This window comes from Prunus avium, chromosome 1 (genome assembly GCF_965620075.1).
Source record: "Prunus avium chromosome 1, drPruAviu1.hap1.1, whole genome shotgun sequence".
Classification (NCBI taxonomy): Eukaryota; Viridiplantae; Streptophyta; class Magnoliopsida; order Rosales; family Rosaceae; genus Prunus; species Prunus avium.
This window is the reverse complement of record NC_142284.1, coordinates 2,273,031-2,294,243: the sequence shown is the minus strand read 5'-3', so window position 1 is coordinate 2,294,243 and position 21,213 is coordinate 2,273,031. Positions and strand designations below refer to the sequence as shown.

Sequence of the window (21,213 nt, the reverse complement as noted above, 5' to 3'; positions counted from 1 at the left end):
TACACCATTTAAAGAGAAATTAAGAAATTTTTTCCTCTGTTAATTTTAATTTTTTTAATATGAAAAGTGTGAATTTACCATATTATCCTCATTTAATTAATAATTTCAAATCTTAATGTTTGCATTAATCAAGAGCATTTTCTTGTATTTTGAATGTTTCACAATTCTCTATCTTTTGCTTTATATATATATAGATAGATATATAGATTTCGTTAAAGTATTGAATGTGGATTATCACTTGGCTAAAGTCGCACATCAAAGTTTACGACTGATTTCAACCGTTGAAACTTTTTACGTGTTTCATCCCCATTTGAATTATTACCTGTCATTGCACAATTAAAGTCAGAAGATTTTAAACCATCTTGGCACACACTTAAGTTGCCTTCTAACCATCTTGGCGCGAAGTGGCAAAGTTTGAACAAAAAGTAATTAAGTTTGACAACAAAGTTTAACTGGTGGTGTGATATTTAATTTAAAAGGAAACAAGATGGTGTATGCGGTGGTGGATAGGTATCAATCACATCATGAATCTGACTTCTTGTCCGGCTTCTGGTGAAGGTATTTGGCAACATCCATGCTTTAAGATATTATACAGATTAAACACGTTCACAATACTTTATCATTTTATTTGGCCTTACTGCTTCAAAGGATAAAAAATGGTGGTCACAATACTTGCCCACGAACAATCGTATTTATCTTTTCAATATTCAAAGATGTTTTCTATAAAGAAAAAAGAATCAAATTATTGTGATAGAAATAGAATAATATTTATCAAAGTCATGAGCCCCTCGTTGTCAAAGTCATTAAAAAAACAGCAACAAATGCTCAATCCTGTCGAGTGCGTCCAACCAAAGCTGTACGCCTCATTCCCATCAAAGCCAAATAATTTCACTCTCCCAAACTGTACTCAAAGTGAATTTGCTCTGAGTTTCAACAAGATGCAGCAGCACCACGGTAAGCCTTAAGCCAACCCATCTCTCTCTCTCTCATATCAAAACTCTGTTTGATGATATGTTTTTAGATGTTGGTGGGTATGCCAAGGTCAACCTCATAATGCGCATCTTAGCTGCCTTCTTTGTTGGGCTCGTGGCTGCCGCCGCTGCAGCCGCCACCAGTAGCTATCGCCGGAAAAAGTCGTCCAAGGAGTTGAGAGCCCCAAACAACATCTTCCCGCGGATAGACAGGACAGAATCCGGCCGTGTCGGAAACATCGAGAGATTCTCCCATTATGTTGGTAATGTTATATCATGTAGGAAAAACCTTAGGTAGCTTATTGGATTTTACTCACAATTTTATCTATTTTTTTTTGGTAATTATTGTCATTAACACACAATTGTTTCTAAAAATACATTTAATTAATTAATTTATAAAAAAAAAATTTGTTTGTGCAGCTAGGCAACTGGGAATTATAGATGCAAATGAGTGTCCCCAGCTATGCAAGTTAGCTTATAATTACTTGAGAAAATCCAAAGGGTGTGAAGATAGCATCTATGCATATCTGGCTTCAGAACCAGATGCAGATTCTCTCTGCATAAGTTTAATCCAAGAATTTGATAGATGCATCCTCACTTATTTTGCATTTCATTGGAGTCAAGCTACTCTTATGATATCTCAGGTAAATATTTTTGTGTTCTTAGCAGTGCTTGATGACAAAAAGTCCAACCAGAAAATTAATATATAAATAAACTAGCATTTGGGTTTCTTTTCTTTTCTATTTTACTATTTATTCACCTTCTTTTTATATTCATTTTCTTCATCTATCAACTTCTCCATTGGCTAACTTGCAGGTTTTGAATGTAGAGACAGAGAAGAAAACGAAGCTCAAAGACCTAGTAATGACAGCTACCAGGTTATTTTCTCTTACATTTATTTCCTTTACTTATAGCACATAAATATATTTTCCTTTTTTCAAATAAAATTATTCCGACTATTCGTCTTGATAAAAGAAAAGTACCAAAAATATATTAAATTGAGCAAAATTTATCCCAACTAATTAAGTCGTTAATGTGTTAGACTTGTTAGCCGCCACTAGGATTTCACTGAACCTTTGCCTTTGCTCCACTAGCCCTTCTCTATTAACAAGGAATGGACCATGTATATTTGAACTGTAAAATTATGACTTGTATCGAGCCACTTAAGCAAACAACATCAACAAATGTTTTTTGTACCCTCTGTTTTCAATAATCCAATATCGAATTGCTCTTAGGAAAAATCAAAATTAAGAAAGAAAAAAAGGCAAAACCCAGGCTCTGCCTTGGTCCTCTCGGAGTGGACCTCGAAATGATGCCAGGAAAGTCGCCTACTTTGGAAAAACAAATCATTTTTAGCCTATCTTTTAAAGAATTTGGTACTTACAACGACAAGTGTACCTTTCATCTCTACTTTATTAAAGAAGTAAAGTAAGCACAACTTTTATAAGCCAATAACGAATGGATAAGTCTCTCGTCTTTGAGATGCGTTAGTGACTTCACCAACTTTGTTTTTAATAGTTTGCGTATTTATCCCTTACACTTCAGTTCTTTTGTTTGAATTCTCCGCTCTCATTTTTTTTGTTTTCATGTACTATTCATTGTGGTCAGAAAATCAATACACAAAAGATATGTAGACCCTCCCTATCTACCAAAATATCACAACAAACGCATCTGGGAATATCTTAGCAATGATAGAGTGGATGGACACCTACAAAAGTCATACATGATTTTATAATTTCTTCGCAAAATTCAGGTCACATGAGAGAGTTGAGATAACTGTTATTTTTTTCGTCAAAACAAGAGTTGTGTTGAAAGAATACAAGCATATGGAAGGAACTCAAACCATTAACCTAGCTTATAATTCTTACATATATCTTCCCACCAATTGAGCTAAACCCTACGGGTTTCAGCACATACCAAATTAACTTGTCGTAGAAGTGTGTGTGTATGTGTAACATTTTAGAAAGGGAGAAAGAATATTTTGCATGTGTTAGGAGAATATTAGAAATTAATGAGACTGTTTTGTATAATTCGTGCCTAAATCTTTGGGACTGTATTTGACTTTGGTTTGATAGGAAGCAGAGATTTGAGAGGATCAGCAAGGAACTAAAAGTGACAAGGGTGTTCTCTACGTTGTTGGAGGAATTGAAAGCGATAAAGGCAGAATCACAATGTACAGACGTGATGGTACCGGTGGCCCATAGTGAGAGGAGCCCCGTGCTTCTACTTATGGGTGGTGGGATGGGCGCTGGCAAGAGCACTGTGCTCAAAGAAATTGTCAAAGAGTAATTTTATCAAACACTTGGGGGTCATATTATTTATTGATGATGTAGTAGTTAATGATATTGATGGAGTGTACTAATTAGTCGGGCATATACATGCAGGCCATTCTGGTCAGGAGCAGCAGCAAAGGCTGTGGTTGTGGAGGCAGATGCTTTCAAAGAGACAGATGTGATTTATAGAGCCCTCAGCTCTAGAGGTCACCACACTGACATGCTCCAAACTGCTGAATTGGTAAATCTCTCTCATGTCATCTCAGAGATTCATTATAAGATTAACATGTATCAACAATCATTCACTACGGCTATATTATAATACATCTGTTACATGGGAAGTGAACAAAATTTCTCATTTTTGGCCAAAAATATGAAGACATCTTATGCTATATAAGTATGTGTTACCTTTTGCTTCACACTCAAGAGATGATATGAGAAAATATGAAATATTGTACAAGAGTAATGTTAAGGGGATCAAAATTTCTGAGTACATAAATTCGTCGAACAATGTAACAGTTGATGTATTAATTAACAATTGATCATGTTACTTAATGAATTACATACATCACAAGGACTAGCTATTAATTTAGTGATATTTCTCCTTATTTGCAGCATCCCATTATAGAAGTCAAGTTATCTGATTTTATGAAATGACTGATTAACCAACACAGGTGCACCAATCATCCACCGATGCTGCATCATCGCTCCTAGTGACTGCACTCAACGAAGGACGGGATGTGATCATGGATGGCACCCTGTCGTGGGCACCCTTTGTTGAGCAGACAATCGACATGGCCCGGCACGTTCACAAATGCCGGTACCGGATGGGAGTTGGGTACAAGGTGGCTGAGGATGGCACCATTACTGAAAACTATTGGGAACGAGTGGGTGAAGAAGAGGATCTTCATGACCAGCAGAAGATTAATAGTGGACAGGAACCCAAGAGAAAACCATACAGAATTGAGTTAGTTGGAGTTGTTTGTGATGCTTATTTAGCTGTTGTTAGAGGCATCAGAAGAGCTATAATGGTTAGGAGGGCAGTGAGGGTGAATTCACAGTTGCAATCCCACAAGAGATTTGCTAGCGCTTTTTACGGATATTGCCAGCTTGTTGATAATGCCAGGCTCTACTGCACCAATTCTATGACTGGCCCTCCTATGGTAAGTCTCGTAACTCCTAACTTATCGAGACTACATTTTTATACCACATTTGTCTCATTACATGACGTGAGACTTGATGCGTTAATTACAGTTGATTATTTTTTATGTTAGTACACGTTAATTGTCACACCCTGTGATCAGCTAGCTAGCTAACGTGAGCTAATCGCGCATATGCATAGCATGAAATTTACTGACTAGGATTTGTGTGTAAATATGCAGCTGATAGGATGGAAGGATGGAGTCAACAGGCTACTGGTGGATATTGAAGAAATCAAATGCTTGGCAAACTTAAGCAGTTTGAACTCTGATGCAGAATCCATATACGAGCTTTATATGCAGAACCCAAGCCTTATACTAGAGCCTGGTTCTTGTTGGAAAGACTTTGTTTTGTCCCCTTCAAGGCCAAGCCTTCAGCAGAAGCTAAGAGCTATCATTCAAAAAATTGAAATTTCAAAGATGCGAACAAATGAGGTTAACAGTGTTTAGTATAATTGATCCATATTTGTGTGTTTGTTTGAAATTCTGTAAATGGGAAATTTAAGAATGCATTGGACTTTTATACACATTTCTGTGACAGGTTTGTTAAAAGAAAAGAAAACGGAAGAAAATAATTCAATAACACTAACAAAACCACACCGTACATAAAAAGGAACAAAACAAAATCAAACCACGCAAATGAAATAAAGTGCTACTTTGTAACACATGCAAAAAAGAAAGAGTGATGGTAAGAAGATGATCACATTTCTATCCAGTGGGGAAAAAAGATCGACCAATATATATTTGAGATAAACACGGTTTATCATGTAAGAAACTACTAAGAGTATGAATCCCACATTAGAGAATTGAAGTCTTGCTTAATACTATAAAACATCTTCGACCTTTTCACTCATTCCCAATTCGTTTTGAATTGGATGCTCACATTATATTATGGTACAAGAGCAAACTACCAATGTAACCTGCCCCAACTTAGTTATTGTTTAGAAATACCAAATTATTCGAGCATTATACAAATATGTACATTTTTTTTCACGAATAATACATACGTATTTTTGCATATTGGGCAATAACAAACGTACTATCCAAGTGTTTAATTCATATATTTCACGTACGATTGAAAAAATTATTTAAATAACATAAAATTATTATATAACAGCCGAATCTTTTTAGAAAATTTCCAAATAAATTCACTTGAGGGGAACAACACTCCAATTGACCCACACCCAAAAAAAACAAAAAAAACTCCAAGGATTTGATTTAATTAGAGCCCAGTTCCTTGCCCCATGATCAGCCCAATAACCGAGCCCAATTTAAATCTCGTTTTAGGGCTACTCATAGCCAGAGCACCACCACCCAATCGATAGATATAAATTCAGCTAGCAAACCCTCTTGCTTCTCGAAAACCCTAGCGGCCACAGATCCTAAGGCTTTTGAGCTTTTCTCCCACCTAGTGTTTCCGTTTCCGAAAGCTCCACAACCATGGTAAAGCTCCAACTCCTCACTCTCTCTGAATCGCATCATTTCACTCCTAATTTCTCTCTGTTAACTCTCTGCATGTTATCTGGGTTTTCAGGCGGACGTTGAGACCGATGTGGCGGCAGCTGGAGTTCCCAAGAAGAGGACGTTCAAGAAGTTCAGCTTCAGAGGTGTCGATTTGGATGCTCTTCTCGACATGTCGACTGATGAGCTTGTCAAGCTCTTCCCTGCCAGAGCTCGCAGAAGGTAAAGTATTTTGCTCGATAAAATCTGTTTTTGTGCTTTGTTGGTGGTTTTGTGAATTGGGTTTGAGTTCGTTGGTTTGGATTTGGTGTGATGAGTAGGTTTCAGAGGGGTCTCAAGCGCAAGCCCATGGCTTTGATCAAGAAGCTGCGCAAAGCGGTAATTTTCCTCAAGCTATTAGTTGAAAATGTTACATGTTTTGTGTTTGGATCTTGTATTTAGTTGGGTTATGTGATTTTTAATGATTGATGTGTTATTGTGAATGAGATGTGTTTGTTATTTTCGCCTTTTCAATTTTTTTTCTTCCAAGTAATCAGTTGAAATTCATATTTTGTATTCAAAGTTGTGATTGATTAGCCGCTAATGGTTTTGATGCATTATAGTTGATGGTAATGTCTGTCCCGAAGTTGCCTCCCATGCTCAAGCATATGTGCATTGCATCATTTTCTATCAAAATTGATTTTTCTTAGTGCAAATCATTTGTGTTATGAAAGTATAAACCTTCCATATATGCTTGGTTTCATTTTGATTATTAAATATGATATTGTGTTGGTTTGCCCTCCCATTCTTCTTATTACGTTCATATAAGCTTTCTGCTGAATTGTATGCTCACTGTAGAAATAAATTGTATGCTCAATGTGGTAGTTTTAAGGGCCTTAAAAGTCATAGTAGGAATGTGAAAGGGCAGGGCAGTATGTAAGTTGTGATTTGTTAGAACCTGCTGTTTAAAAAATTGCAATGGATCTACCGAAAACCAATTGAACTAATTTTTTAGTTAAATTTACTTTAGAAAATTCATTGTTCTCCCATCGTTGAATTTACATTGAGCTATTTTTCGACTGATGGATTGATAACTTTTATGCACTTGTTGGTAGTGGAACTTGTATTTGTGTATAAATAGGAATTTCACTTGAATGCCAGTGTTGGTAGTTATCTGGATTAATGGCTTGTGACAGATGAGCATTGATGTTGTAAAATACTTTTTTGGTGTCAGAATCAAGTATTTTTGTTCCTTGTTCCTCCTGAGTCTTCTTGCCGGTGGTTGTATTGTATGCATCTATGGCTGACAAAAGTGTGTTGCTAATCATGAGTTTTTTTGTTGCTTGGAACAGAAAAGGGAGGCTCCACCCGGTGAAAAGCCAGAACCAGTCCGCACTCATCTTCGTAACATGATTATAGTGCCAGAAATGATTGGAAGCATTATTGGTGTGTACAATGGTAAGACCTTCAATCAGGTTGAAATCAAGCCTGAAATGATTAGTCACTACCTCGCAGAGTTCTCAATCTCATACAAGCCTGTCAAGCACGGTAGGCCTGGTATTGGTGCCACCCACTCTTCGAGGTTCATTCCTCTTAAGTGAGATCCTTTCCTGCTGTCTAGATATCTAATCGTGTTGTTTCTGAAGACTTTGATGCTGATCACATTTTTGCTCATTACTATTTCAGTTTTGTTTATGTTTCGACTTGTGTTGTTTACTCTTTAGATGGAAGTTAAATTTACAGTTGGGGTTTCAGACGAATGATCGTAATTTTCTATTTAATGTATGAGAACTTGAATTTAAATCTGTGTTTCGTTAGTCACACTCACAACTTATATTACATTACATGACATGATGTGTCAATTAGAGGCATCAAATCAATGAACTTGGCCCATGAGACGACGACCTCTTTTAACAATGAACTTCGCCTCTGAATGAAGGCATTAGGATTCAAACCAACAAGCGGGGTTTTGTTATTTAACCTTCCCAAACCATGATATTAATTGAGGAGTGCTGATATTTTCACCCACTTGTCCTATATTTGTTCCCACCTTCTCTTTTCACCCACAATATAAATTTTAAAAAATACAATCTTATTTTTCAACCCACCATTATTCCTAAAATACCGTGCCCTATTTCAGTGTTTTCTGAATACACGGAATACATCCCAGCTACACCAACTCTCTCTTGACAACTGAGAAAACCACCATGAACAACACCCATCTCCTCTGACTCAAAAAATTAGGACCAACTCCGATCAAAACCAATGCGAACTCTTTTCACTTTCTCTTTCCACATCATCACAATTCTTTGGTGGAATAGCAGATTTGACATGCAAATTGAGAACTTTTTATCCCTCTATTTCATCGCTTTGTTTTTACCTCTCTGAAATTTCTTCTGTCTTCAGCCTTCATAGAGACCACAATCCTTGCCGAAAAAGACCAAAAAATTTATCAGAGAATTGAGAGGCACTATAGATCTAGAGATTGCGACCAACAAAACTCACTACCAAATTAGGCGGTGCAAGTTGGATATCACTGTGCAGCTTTGATAATGATAAAAACAGAAGAAAAGAAAAAAGGTTTCCTATGAGACCTGAGTTGTTTAGACGGAGAAAGTGAAGAGAGAGAAGATGAGACTTTCTTAATTTGTTTGGTTCAATTTTCTTTTACTGTTATTAATTATTGAAATGTGAAATTTTTTTGTTGTCTGATTTTGCAGAGGGGACAAAAAAAGTACGCTTTCTTCTTTAATTTTTTCTTCTTCTTTTTGTCAAACCCCTAGAATAGATGGGATATGTTAGTTGAGTGTTTTTCCTTAAGTCCTTAGAAGTCATTTTACAAATGGGTAAATTGTCTTTAAAATTTTGAAGATAAGGTGGGTGGGAAAATAGGACAAGGGAGTGGAAATAGCAGCACTTTAATTAAGGGCTACTTGTTTGAGAGTGATTTTGAAAGAGTGCTGCTATTTTCACCCACCTGTTCTATTTCCCCACCCACCTTATCTTCAAAATTTAAAAACAAATTTATCCATTTGTAAAATGACTTTTAAGGACTTTAGATTAAAAAAAAACACCTATTCTCCTTCATCCTTGTCAAACCCCTACCCCTCCCTCTCTCCCTCATCATGACCAAACCCAAATCAAAATTCCAATAAAGCTTCAAAATTTCCAGTTGGGTCCAATCCAATTCCATTAGATTTCTCCTCAGTTTCTGAACCCAAGGGCACACGCTTTCTATTCCATTTGCTCAGTTTGCTCTTCGTCTTCTTTCTGATTCTGGCATTTCTCTCCGTTATTGTTTTCGTTCAGTAAAGAGACAATGAACATTGAGAGCGATTTTCTTTATTTTTTTTAATTTTTAATAATACTTTACAGAGGATCCCACGTGTTTTGATTGACAGGGGTTGAAGGTTTGAAGTATGCTTAGAATGAGAGTAAGGAGAGTTTGCTTGAATTAATAATTAAAGGGTATTTTAGGAATAATGGTGGGTGTAAAAATAGGATTATGTTTTTTCAAATTTACATGGTGGGTGGGAAGATAAGGTGGGTGGGGAAATAGGACTGGGGGGTGGAAATAACAGCACTCTTTTGAAAGGGCCAAAAATTACTTTTATGGAGAATCACTTTTCCATATAATTACTTTAAGTGGTTTCTCCATATAATTACTTTAAGTGATTTTAAGTGATTATATGGAGAAGCAGGGGACTAATTAAAATCACTGCCAAACGATGTTATAAGCACACACACTTGAATTAATGGGGTTCCCTATATGAATTTAACACACATTTGACCGAATTTTACCCTAAAGAGGTCATGGCAATAGACTGGTCAATCTGACAACGCTGCATTCTTAGTCTTCTCACCATGAGGATAAAATTGAATCTCCATTTTGGACTGTCAATTAGGCTGTAGTTTCCCAGTCTCCTCTTCAAAGCTTCATTTGGTCTATAGCATTTATCACTCCCCATGTAGACGTTTTTGCAGCTTGATTCTGTCAGCCAAACTTAAGGGATGCAAAAATTGCTGACTTCGGAAATTATTGTATGGTATTGAAACGTGATTAGAACCCATTTTCCCCACTTGATCCTGAAAGAGTGGACCACATTAATATATATGATTGGGGAAATTTCAAGCCAGTTTCCACCCCTACTTTGGGGGCTCTTTTATCATTAGTTTATATTTTCTTTCACCTAATACTAATAGCTCATCAGCCATTCGGATATTATTAAGCCATTTTATTTACCATATCTTATCCTCGTGCTCAATTAGAGTATATAATAATACAGTTTCATGCTTGGAAGTATAGTCAAATTCACGACATCAATTTTTCAATCCACTAAGAAACAAAAATTGACCCATTTATTTTCACTTTCACCCCAAATCCAATACCATATTTTACAACACTAAGGTCAAAAGTGAAGCCAACTGAGCTGACTTTACGCTAGCAATCAATCAGTGCTGCTTTTGTTGGGGAAATAATTCAATGAATCTTCTTCCCTTCACCTGCCTGGAAGTGAAAACCGAAGTTTCCTCTCAGCTTCATAGAGGGTTTCTTGCAAGGCCTCTTCTATCTCCGCGGCCCCAATCTTTCAACAAGTACAATAAAATAGAGCAAGTTTAGAATTATATATATTTTTATATATAAAAAGGCAGGCGAGGGGTGACCGGTGAGAAAGACCACGTGTGCATTTTGCTATACTTCAATTTGGGAAATAAGACTTTTTCTATGATATCTTCCTATCTATTTCCATGCATAAAGCTTTTAGACGTTGGTGTCATTGTTGGCCAAGAAACAAAGGGTAATGTGTCACTCCAAAATAAAATAAAATAATGAAGTCGGTATCATATGTGATATTTGGGATTTGGTATTTTTTGGTTTACCATTCAACCTTGATTGGTAAATAGTGAGTGTGATATGTGGTTCAAATTAGAGAAATGTGGAGAGTTCGAGAGTCAAATTTTAAGTACATCATTCATTTTAGAGATATTTAGTTATATACTCATTCTTAGCATAAAAAATATAAATAAACTCTACACCATTTAATTTTTATAAACAAACCCAAAAAATAACAACTGGCTTTATTTAATTTAATTTTGATTATTAAATTACTTTGATGCCCTATTGAGTATTTTGGGTTTGTTTATGAGGTTTTGGGGTTGGATTTATTTTAAGAAATCGATGACAATTTTGCAGTTTATAAGAAGTTAAAAGCCTTTTTGTTATGTTGTAAACGGATTTTGGGTGTTTTAAAAGTCCATTTCATATAGGGTATTTTTATAATTTGAGCCCCTATATTGGGTATAATAGTGAATGTTCCTTAATTTTATCCCTTAACTAAACATATAATACTTTTGTGATTAAATGGGCAATTATGTAACCTCCTTTCTTTATCCCAAATCTAATTTTATCTTCTAAATAAGAAAAAAAATCAAATCAATTAGTAGAGCTGAAATGTAGAAAATATGCAAGGAAGACAGCTCATGAGAAGCAAGAAGGCAATGTCTTTTAGCAACCTTATTCCAATTTTGAAGAGCAAATTAATCATCCATCTCTATTTTTGTTTGTTTGTTTGTTTTTGTCGTTTTTCTTGATGACAGGGGACAAATGATTTGAACTCTCTAATTTAGCAAGGCTTGCTAGCATTTGAAGAAAAGAACCAGAAAAAAATAATTGTAATACTTTTGTGAGGGAGAGAGAGAGAGACCTTGGTTTCAATTTCCAGCTCTGCTGAAAACTCTTGGGCAGAGAAATTAGATTGAACATTTCTGGCTTTCAACCCCAAATATTGCAAGCACCTAAGAACCTCCAGCATAGAATCAACCCCTGATGTTGGATTTGCCACCCTTAATCTAATCTTGCTCCAATTCACTCTCTCCTTTTCGTTTGCCGCCAAAATGGCTTCAAACTCCATGTTCCTCTTTCTCAGCTCCTCCTTATACCTCTGCAGCTGCTGAATATTCATGGCTGTCATTTGCACAATCCAGTTCTTATCACTCTGCAAACATGCAACACAAGTTTTTTTTAGTCCTTCGTCATTTTAAATCACACAAAAAGAAAAGTGCAGGATGACGATTTTGGAGTAGCGAGACAGCTCTTGATAATTTAATTTAATTGATTAAACACCAACCTTGGCTCCATTTGGCAGCATGGAATGCAAGGCCATGTAGCTCTGCTTCTGCTTCTCCCTCCTCATGCGCTCGTTGAGCATGTGGCGAAAACCCCGTTCTCTGACGTCCTCTCCCGTTTCGATTCTGGCAGTTGCAGGTGCCCAACTTTTCCTCAGGAACTGCACCATCCTCTTGTTCATGTTCATGTAGTTAGGAGGCTTATCAAGCCCCTCTTCAGTGATGGGTCTGCTTGCGTAGGGCACAAAAGCTCTTTGGTTTAGTACTGGAAGACTCTCATACAACAAAAACTCACCTTCCAGTGCTTCAAGGATATATTGGTCCATATTCATCTTCTTTTCTTCTCTCTCTGCCTGTCTCGGTGTTTGTGCCGGGAATTTCAAATTTCAGTTGTGGTTAATATACAAGGCTCCACTTCTGGAACTGCGCTTTCTTTTCTCCAGTTAAAACGCATTTAACACGTGGTCAACTATCTGGTTTTGGTCAAGGAGACTTTTTTTCAAGTTTGTTTTTCTAATTTTTTTTTGTTTTTTTTAGCGTGTATGGCCATAGAGGGGACTTCGTAGTCAAAAGGAGACATCACACAACTTGCATTGGGGTGTCAAACTTATTGGCTTGGGGGTCGCTTTGTGGGCTCCAAGTCTTTTAACCCATCCATGAAATCTAAAAAATTTCGATCATTCATTTTGAGTCCAAGTTGTTTCCTCAGAGGAAACTTGGCATATAGAGTTTTTTTTGTTGCTTTCTGCTACATAGCTCTGTTGTTTTTCTGGAAGTAAAAACTTAAGGGAAATACTTCCCTCCTTATCATGTAAGTAGAAACATTCATGCTAATAGCAGTGTAATATGTGTGCAGAAGTTTTTCTTTTTGTCTTTTTAATGAATATGTGTCGAACTGTGATTCTTAAAATGGAGGAATATCTCTTTACAAGGAAGGAGGCAAGCATTATCCAAAACTTAAAACTTGATCACATCAGCAATTGTATAGCAAAAATATTTTAGGGTGAGAATAGACAATTATGAATTATATACCAAGGAACAGCCAGGCCCTACTGATAAGGTTTAGCATCTTGAATATGCAAGTAGCTTGGCTGTTAGATTGAACGATTTCAGAAAATAAAAACAGCTATACAACCATACAGACTCAGAATTCTTTCTGCATCCAAAATATTTAGAACATACGTTTCAGAAAAATTACAAGTAACATCAAATTTTGCTTGTTTACTTGACAGGCAGTGGCAATCAGTCGAATGGATCAATAACATATTTATTTATAATTTTAACAAATCAGGCCACAAAGCCAAGTTGCTTGGCAACTACTTTGGCCAATGCAACAGCTGCAACAACCTTGCCCAATAAAACCAGTTTCTTATCCTGATCAATTGTAGAGCCTAATGGCAACTCTGAGCCAGAAGAAGTCTTCATCTTCTAACCTTAAAAAACTCATCCACAGCTCTCTCCCACCAGATCCGAGACGCAGAAATTCCTTCAAAGAAAGCTAAGTGACTCCCATGCTTTGTGGTGGCCAAAACAACATTCATCCCAAGGAATGGCTTCTCTGGTGCTGATTGGATCATCCAAGGCACTGATACAAAGCAGAGGCACACACACATTGCACACATAAATGGAGCTGCTTGTGCGCCTATAAAACGTGTCCAGTCTAAAACTTGCCCACATCACAGGTAGCATGGTAATGCCGAATGCAACGCATCTTGCCATCCCAATTCGCAAGCCGGGAATAGCAATGCTGGTGTAGCTGTGAGTACCATTCAAGGCCAAGTGTTAGAGCTTTGTCATAAAACTTCTGCAGCAGGGTACGGCGAATGAATCTGTCACCAATGAGAAAGTCCCAAGGATTGGAAATGGCTGCAGCACCAGAAACTGGGGCATTGTCTCCATCTTCTCCAAGATACTTGACCAAGATGTTGGCACCTAACACATACTCAATGTCAGCAGAAACATCTACGAAAAACATCGATATCTAGATAAGTTATATGGAAATTTCTAGTGAAATGTACTACTCTAGAAGAAATTAGATGATGGAAAATTGATTGTAATCAACTATGCTTGTTCCATTGAGAAACAATGGAGCCTTGGGATGCTTATGGTGGAGGCGATTGCAGACTTCACGAATATAGTTGGCCCATCCACAATTGTAAACCAAGTCTGAAGTAATTGGAACACCACCAAGTCCTCTGTGGTTGCTAATCACTACATTCCATCCCATTTTGGCCGTGTTGAAAGCAAGATGTCTTATGTAAGAAGATTGAGAATCACTGGTCAGTGAAGGAAGCACTACTACAATGGGGTTGTGTCATCTTTAGGCAACACATAAGAACTCACTGCCCAATCCAATGCAATAGTACCACCATCCAACAGACGAAATAGTTCTCTTTGGTAATTGACAGCTGGAGGGTTGCCAAAGAAATTGAGGAAAAAATTCTGCAAATGAGGGATCGTGAGCCACGGTGTGGCCAAGTACCGGCCATGGAGAACATGACACCTGGAAACCACGCTGCGGTAGATGTGGGAGTCGAACTTGTATGTCAAGTCGACAGGGTAGCCTCTGAATCCATTGAAAATGCCTCGGAGGAAATGGACGTAGAAGTAGATGTGGAGGAACACAAAGGAAGTGATGAGAAAGCCTAACAAGTAATGCCAAATGGGTATGAGAGTTGCAGCCTGGACCAAAACCTCATAGGGGTTGGCAGAAGTTTCATGGAGGCCACTAAACCTTAAGCAACCATGTCTTTGTGGGGAGGAAAATTGGATTGAATTGAATGGATCTGATCTCCAGTTTCTTGTGTGGTTTATGAAATAATATAGAGGCTCAAAATAATTGAGATTGGAAGCATTAAAAACATAGTTGTTGAAAACTAAATGATTTGGGACCGAGGCCTTAGGAATTCTAAATAATTGAGATTGGAAGCATTGACGAGGACTACAATTAATATATATTAATCTAATTAAAACCACTTTGATAGCGTAGAAGATGAACGACTCAACCGAAAAGAGAAGATGAAACACATATGCCTAAACTCATTAAAACCACGCAATTCCATGAATTTATCAGAGCAATGCTTTGTAACTCAATTCCATGAAAGCAATGCTTTGTAACTCAATTCCATGAATTTATTAGAGCAAAAGCTTACTTACCAACCCTAATTGAGAAAAATAAGAAAGAAAACTTAGGGCCCGTTTGGTATCCCAGTCTGTATGTAACCAAAGAGTAAATCTTTCATTATCAATAATGAAGCATGTGAAGCTGTAGACAGAAGTAAGTGATGAAAAATATCCACCGTGATTGAAGAATCATGTTCATTTACATAGAATGCTTCTTCGGCAAAAGTGTTACACATGTTTGAGGCCTGAAAACATCAATATGCTCTACAAACCAGCTACATCTAACTCCTCCCACAAGAACTTAAAAACATGGCAAGAGATCATGACAGAAACTTGTGTACCAAAAAACTAATGTAAAGTTACATATACGTCGGCCTCCCAAAATTGTCTGTACAATATGCCAAGCAACCAGGATGCTATTCCCACAACCCTTTCGACAATTTCTGAATGCTGTTCTACCAATGGTTTACATTCAGTTGATACCATCATTGTAGGGAGTCATGTTCCTCATCTTGGTCTGATCCAGCACATGAATTTGTCGGCACTGCATGCAAATGGTGTTCAGGAACTTCCAATTCTGTTTGAGAATCCTGATTCTCGAAATAAGGAAAATTGGTTTCCAGGTGAGGATTGCAAATTGAGTAATTGCCTTCATCTTCACCATCATTTTCGCTGTTATATGTTTCAAGATAAGCATCTCCTTCCTTCAAAAGGAGAACAAAAGGAGAACAAAAGGAGAACAAAAGGATTAAGATGTTAAAACAGCTGGTTTAACTAACAAAAAGAGTAAACTTAGAAGATCAAGTAAATACAAACCTCAGAATCCTCATCGTCAGTAGGGTAAGAAGAATCTAATTTGTTGTACAATGCTTCATCTCCTTGATCTTTCACACTATCCATTTGTTCCTATCAATGTGAAACACGAGCCACTTAGAATGAAAAGGGAAAAGGTGGTATATATACTTCTCCCGCCATTTAAAATAGTTAGACTTGTAATAGCAATAACTAAAATGTATAAAGGGGCATACTATTTCGGATCTAAGTGTGTCCACTTTACTCTGCACAGCTGAAATATGTTTTAGAAGAGCCTGTTCAACAAAGCGAAAAATAAGTCAGGACAATTATTGTTCACAAAAACATATCAAACAATAAATAATAAAGCCTCCTACATGTAGGGGCAAATCACTCCGGGCATATGGGTCATAATATCTTATGAAACCAGGAGCTATTAGCATTCAAATTTTTAGTGATACCTCCTGTCTTTGAAGCTCAATAGAGCGTGCCAAAGCTTTCCTTTTTGTCAAAAGATTCTTTGGCCTCAATGTAGAAGGTCGGTGATAGTCCTTTCCTCGGTACACAATTATAGCAAATTTTTTGGAAACTTTGTCTACTGAAACCAAGACACCTCCACTCTCTGCTTCAAGTGCTAATGCAATATTTTTGACCTGTTCAAAAGTTTTAGCATTCACCATTATCTTGACCAACTCCCGGTACTTCCAGTGCAAATGCATGTTCTCCACTGTACCATCAAATACTCCACGTCTACCTGAAGAAATCAAGTTTCAATAAGTAAACCATAATAAAATCACAGCATGATAAATTGGTAGATGGAGAATTGTTATACCAAGAAGTAAGAAAGCTTTCATCCTTAATCCAAGCTTACGAAACATAAACCTCTCCTCATCAGTAATGCTTTCTGGGTCTGCTTGCTGCTTGGATGGTTTCAAAGATTCCTCTACCTTAGACAAGGCTTGTTCAGCTCTCATTAGCTTTCGTTCAGCCTAACAGACAAAATTCAAAAGTTCAAAGGAAGCAAAATTCTAGCACTGGAACAGCGTGATATAAAATAGCATATTAAGTATTCAAAGGGACTTATGACAGAAAGACACTTTGTTAGACTACAAGATGTTTCTTATACTAAATCTTTTGCAAGACAATCCCAAGTTTCTGTACTTACAAAGGAAAGCTTTCGTTCAAGCTTTCTGACCAGATGGGCGTGCCTTAATATGTCTGCTTCTCGCATAACTTTTTCTTTATCCAACCTCTTTCCCCACTTAGCATCTGCATCCAAAGTCTCTCCAAGTGTACCAGCGATACCAAAGTGTTGTGCTACTTCAACATTTGGTATGATCATGGCTGAAGCTCTCAACCTTGCCTGTTCCTCTTCATCTTGAAGGGATTTTGCCAATCTCTCCCTTTCCAGTAATGCTTCAGTGACATCTGGTGACAAAAAATTCTTCCCCCTATAGAAGACCAAGAAGTCCTTGTTTCGAGATAGCATGACACCCCCTGTCAATCTCTGCAGCAAATAAATAACATTTAATTGTATAAATATGAATTAAGAACACACATTAGCTAATATGAACAGATGTAAATATATGAGTGATGAAATGATTTATTACCAATTATTTACAAATGAATATATGGAGTGATATACTAGCCTTTAATATTCAATGTTACCAAACCATGCATGTTATAAGTAGCAATTGGAAAAAACTAACCAGAAGACCCAGAACCTCTAATCTTATTGTAAAAGAATAACCTTATCTACAGAGATGCCATTCAGATGCCAAAACATCTAGATGTACACTCCAGACAAAAGGATGAACACAGAAGCAAAAGAATTTAGGAAAACAAAGAAAACTACTTTCTCTGGCACACCTGTAAAGCATTTCTGAAAGTAACAGCACACAGAATTATAATTTTATGTTTAAGAGTTGATTTGGTTAATTCCCACAAAATAGGCAATGAAGAAAACATTGACTATACAACAGTCAGAATGATATAATGGAAGGAAGAACAAGACAGACATTGCATTGCACTCGGTAAGCCCTTTGCCAAAAATAAATTTATTTCTCAGTTTCCTTAAAGGATGCAGTCCCTTTCTGATGTAAAACTTCTCTCAGTGAGTCAACTTACTTTCATACTACTAACAAATAATCTCTAGCAAAAGAGTTGGACCTGGCTAATCTTGTCTTTTTCTTTATCTCTCTCTTAATAAGTAGTCAATTGGGCCAACACTACGAATGTAATCTGCCAAGAATATCATATTCCAGTTCGCAGTTGCCTACTAAAATATTCACAAGATAGATACTGATAGCTGGACTCAATAACTAACTATATGAGGTACTATTCACCCATTGATTTAGAAACTCAGCACACCAATTTTGAGTTTAGTAGTTGAATGCAACATTAGTACATGGCAAGGTGCACCTTGACAATAATTAGGTAGGAGTGAGTCATAAATCGAACCGAGTTCCATTACCTTTATGTCTTCAGCCATTCTCTCACTAGTAGTCAGCTGAACACCACGTTTCAGTGCAATCTTTGCAATCAAACTTTTTTCCCATAATTTAGCCATGGCTACTGCTAGACCCTGGAGCTGTCTGCTTCGGCCTACAGAAAAAATTTATACAATAATCAAATAAGCATCTTGTCAATTATGTGCAACATGAAAATGCATACCTAAAGCAAAATGTGGTGGAAGAACCCTAGCCAGCCTTCTTAAAGATGTTGCCTCCTTTAAACCAAGGGTAGATCGCACTCCATAAGGAAGTACTCTGAAGGGCGGCTGGTAACCAGGAACTATCCCCGGAAGCATATCTGCATCTACAGGTAACGGATCGCATCCTGGCCAATCTTTGAATCTAGGGCCTAAACTATCTAAAAGTTTGTCTACTTCATCTTCATACTTCACTTCTGCCAACTGTTCTGTGTCTTCCTTCTCCTGGGAAGTATTCTCTGACTTTTCTTTGGGTGTTTTTACATTACTATAAGAAGCAAGCTCAGCAAAGTCTCCAACAGATTTATCAGCAACAGTTGGTAAAGGTGCGGAAGAAATGTCATTTTTCTTGTATATCCGCTTGTTTAGTTTTACTGAAGGAACCTCATAGCTCACACCTCTGTACAAAGAAAGGGATGTGCCAGACCTCCAAATCACCAAACCACCAGTTTTTCGCTGATCATAACAACAGAAAACAAAATTAAATTAAAAACAAAATGGATAGGAACAACCAAGAAATTCTCAAATATGCTATTCTAAAAACTTTTACCTTTTTCGTTCTTTATTTTTTCTTAATGAAAGATTTCATTACCGAAAATAAATACCAAGTGAAAAGGCAAAAAGGAAAGCTTTTAATTCAGATCATTTCAAGCCTACAAAAGCTGTTTCTCAAACAATTTGGACAAGAGTCTCTACCTTCAACATCCACCAACTAAGGGGCAAATTAATGTTTAGATATTTGCGTTCAGTTCCACTGACCAATCAACATAGTTCAGCAGCGAAGAAAATTCCTTGAGCTTCAAATTCTAGCTCCATTTTCTATTCTGTGGCATATATTTAAGAACTGGAGGCAGCCCTCCATTTTCTACTGGACATGAAATTCTTGCAGAGATGTAAAATACAAGTTTTGTTTTATACTTTCTGTGTCTTATCGCTATATATCCTTTCAATTAATATCTAATCAATAATTACAGCTCAAAATATGATAAAATAGATGTAAATTTGTCTCATATAAAGAGATTAAAACAAATTTGTAACTAAAATCATAAGAAGCAAACCTCCAATATCTCATGCATTCTCTTCATGTTAAGAGCTGGGGGCCCTTCAATTTTCAATCGCACAATCTCTGAAGTCTTCCATCTCTCATGGATCATCTCCACTACGGCTTGAGTAACACCACCACCACCAATCCTAGTCTTGTGCTTCTTCTGAAATGTCAAATTCGTTAACCTCCTCAACTCTGACTCGGGAAGCGTCAATTCTGCCAATGAAGTCCTACTCTTCCTCCTCACTGAACCCTCTTCTTGCTTCTCTTCCTCTTTTGGCTTTTCCCATGGAAACCTCACCTTACCATCACCTCCAAACACATTCTCTATCCCTAATGGTGATTCCTCCGAGAACCCACCCCTTGAATTTGGCAACATTCCTTCCTCAACATAAAATATATCCTCCACAGAACCTTTCTCAATCACTCTGTCTCTCACCTCCCCTTTATTCTCATTGCTATCATCAACGTACCCAAATTTCTTCAATTTCTCAACAATCTTCTCCATTGTACTACCACTACTATTTCTACCCCCACCGCTATCACCCTCAGCATATCCTGAACCACTCAAATTCCCACTTTCACTACTCTGATAGTCCAACACAGCCCGGGGTGGCTTTGGGCGATTATGTTTGTGGGAGACATTCCATTTATCAATCCAACTACTGCTAGAAAAATTCTTCCTGGGTTTATATTCAGAAATGGGTTGATTTTTCCTAACAAAATTTGATTTCCTTAGCGGGTTTTGCTCAGGGTTTAAGGTAGAGCTGATACTGTAGTGGGTGGCATAGAAAGTGTGCTTTTTGAAAGGAATGGAGGAACCGCACCTGAATAAATGGATGTGGGGGCCATGGAACTTTGAGAAGGAGCTCTGGAATGAGTCGAATAAGCTCGTTGGGTAAAGTTGACGACTGGGCACAAGAGTCATCACGGAATAAAGAGACAGCGGTGCATCAATTTAGTGAAAATGTCGAAACTAAACAAACCCAATTGATGGATGAAACTGTGAGATTGTCGAGGGTTTTGTGAGGTTTTTGGGGGTTCAACCGACAGACTAACGAACAGCGTAACTTCTTCTTCTTCCTTTATTTTGTGGCTATGTTGCTAACTTCTTATTATCCATGGCGGGGGAGTAAATATCTAAAACGCTGTTTGGCAGCACTTGTACCCTTTTGTTTTTCGAAAAAAGAAAAGAAAAAGGATTTTCCATTTTAAGGTTTTTGATCGAAATCTTCTTTAATTTGTCCCCGAGTTAGATTTTGGTCATCTAACTAAATCATTCCATCAAATGGTACTCTAATTCTCTCTATCTCTATTAGAGGGACCAAATCTTAATTGGTAGGTTCAAATATGAGATTGGGTGTTTGAGGCTTGCAATTGAAGGTTTAAATATGAGATTGGATGTTTAAATATGGTATTACAAATTGAACGTTTACGTAAGAGGCTTGCAATTTAAGTTGTTAAGAATTTACTCAAGCACTTGAGATCCTACATCAAAGAGGAGGAGACCTAGAATTCTTATAGCAAATTATCA

At 37.2% G+C, this 21,213-nt stretch overlaps 4 protein-coding genes and 2 pseudogenes across 4 annotated transcripts; 2 read left to right on the top strand and 4 right to left on the bottom strand.

Annotated features, from left to right (window-relative positions):
* Window positions 1-783: 783 nt before the first annotated feature.
* On the top strand, window positions 784-4,970 carry LOC110763593 (calmodulin calcium-dependent NAD kinase). The gene is made up of 8 exons (XM_021966412.2): window positions 784-954; window positions 1,022-1,234; window positions 1,392-1,615; window positions 1,788-1,849; window positions 3,047-3,256; window positions 3,356-3,485; window positions 3,919-4,407; window positions 4,627-4,970. The coding sequence occupies exons 1-8, from the start codon at window positions 822-824 to the stop codon at window positions 4,891-4,893; spliced, it is 1,728 nt and encodes a 575-aa protein (XP_021822104.2). The 5' UTR covers window positions 784-821; the 3' UTR covers window positions 4,894-4,970.
* A 761-nt stretch (window positions 4,971-5,731) lies between these two features.
* Window positions 5,732-7,686, top strand: LOC110763588 (Ribosomal protein S19 family protein). Its single transcript, XM_021966404.2, has 4 exons — window positions 5,732-5,886; window positions 5,978-6,126; window positions 6,225-6,282; window positions 7,236-7,686. The coding sequence occupies exons 1-4, from the start codon at window positions 5,884-5,886 to the stop codon at window positions 7,482-7,484; spliced, it is 459 nt and encodes a 152-aa protein (XP_021822096.1). The 5' UTR covers window positions 5,732-5,883; the 3' UTR covers window positions 7,485-7,686.
* Window positions 7,687-10,220: 2,534 nt separating this feature from the next.
* On the bottom strand, window positions 10,221-12,394 carry BHLH92 (basic helix-loop-helix (bHLH) DNA-binding superfamily protein). Its single transcript, XM_021966403.2, has 3 exons — window positions 12,012-12,394; window positions 11,589-11,879; window positions 10,221-10,469 (listed from the first exon to the last, which is right to left on the bottom strand). The coding sequence occupies exons 1-3, from the start codon at window positions 12,339-12,341 to the stop codon at window positions 10,383-10,385; spliced, it is 708 nt and encodes a 235-aa protein (XP_021822095.1). The 5' UTR covers window positions 12,342-12,394; the 3' UTR covers window positions 10,221-10,382.
* A 1,036-nt stretch (window positions 12,395-13,430) lies between these two features.
* On the bottom strand, window positions 13,431-13,984 carry LOC148297134 (embryogenesis-associated protein EMB8-like; annotated as a pseudogene).
* Window positions 13,985-14,029: 45 nt separating this feature from the next.
* Window positions 14,030-15,618, bottom strand: LOC110763578 (uncharacterized; annotated as a pseudogene).
* Window positions 15,292-20,833, bottom strand: CFM3A (CRM family member 3A). The gene is made up of 9 exons (XM_088247122.1): window positions 19,693-20,833; window positions 18,598-19,090; window positions 18,398-18,528; window positions 17,090-17,431; window positions 16,757-16,913; window positions 16,386-16,678; window positions 16,161-16,220; window positions 15,949-16,038; window positions 15,292-15,836 (listed from the first exon to the last, which is right to left on the bottom strand). Exons 1-9 carry the CDS (start codon window positions 20,605-20,607, stop codon window positions 15,618-15,620), a joined length of 2,700 nt encoding a protein of 899 aa, XP_088103248.1. The 5' UTR covers window positions 20,608-20,833; the 3' UTR covers window positions 15,292-15,617.
* Between the last annotated feature and the right edge of the window lie 380 nt (window positions 20,834-21,213).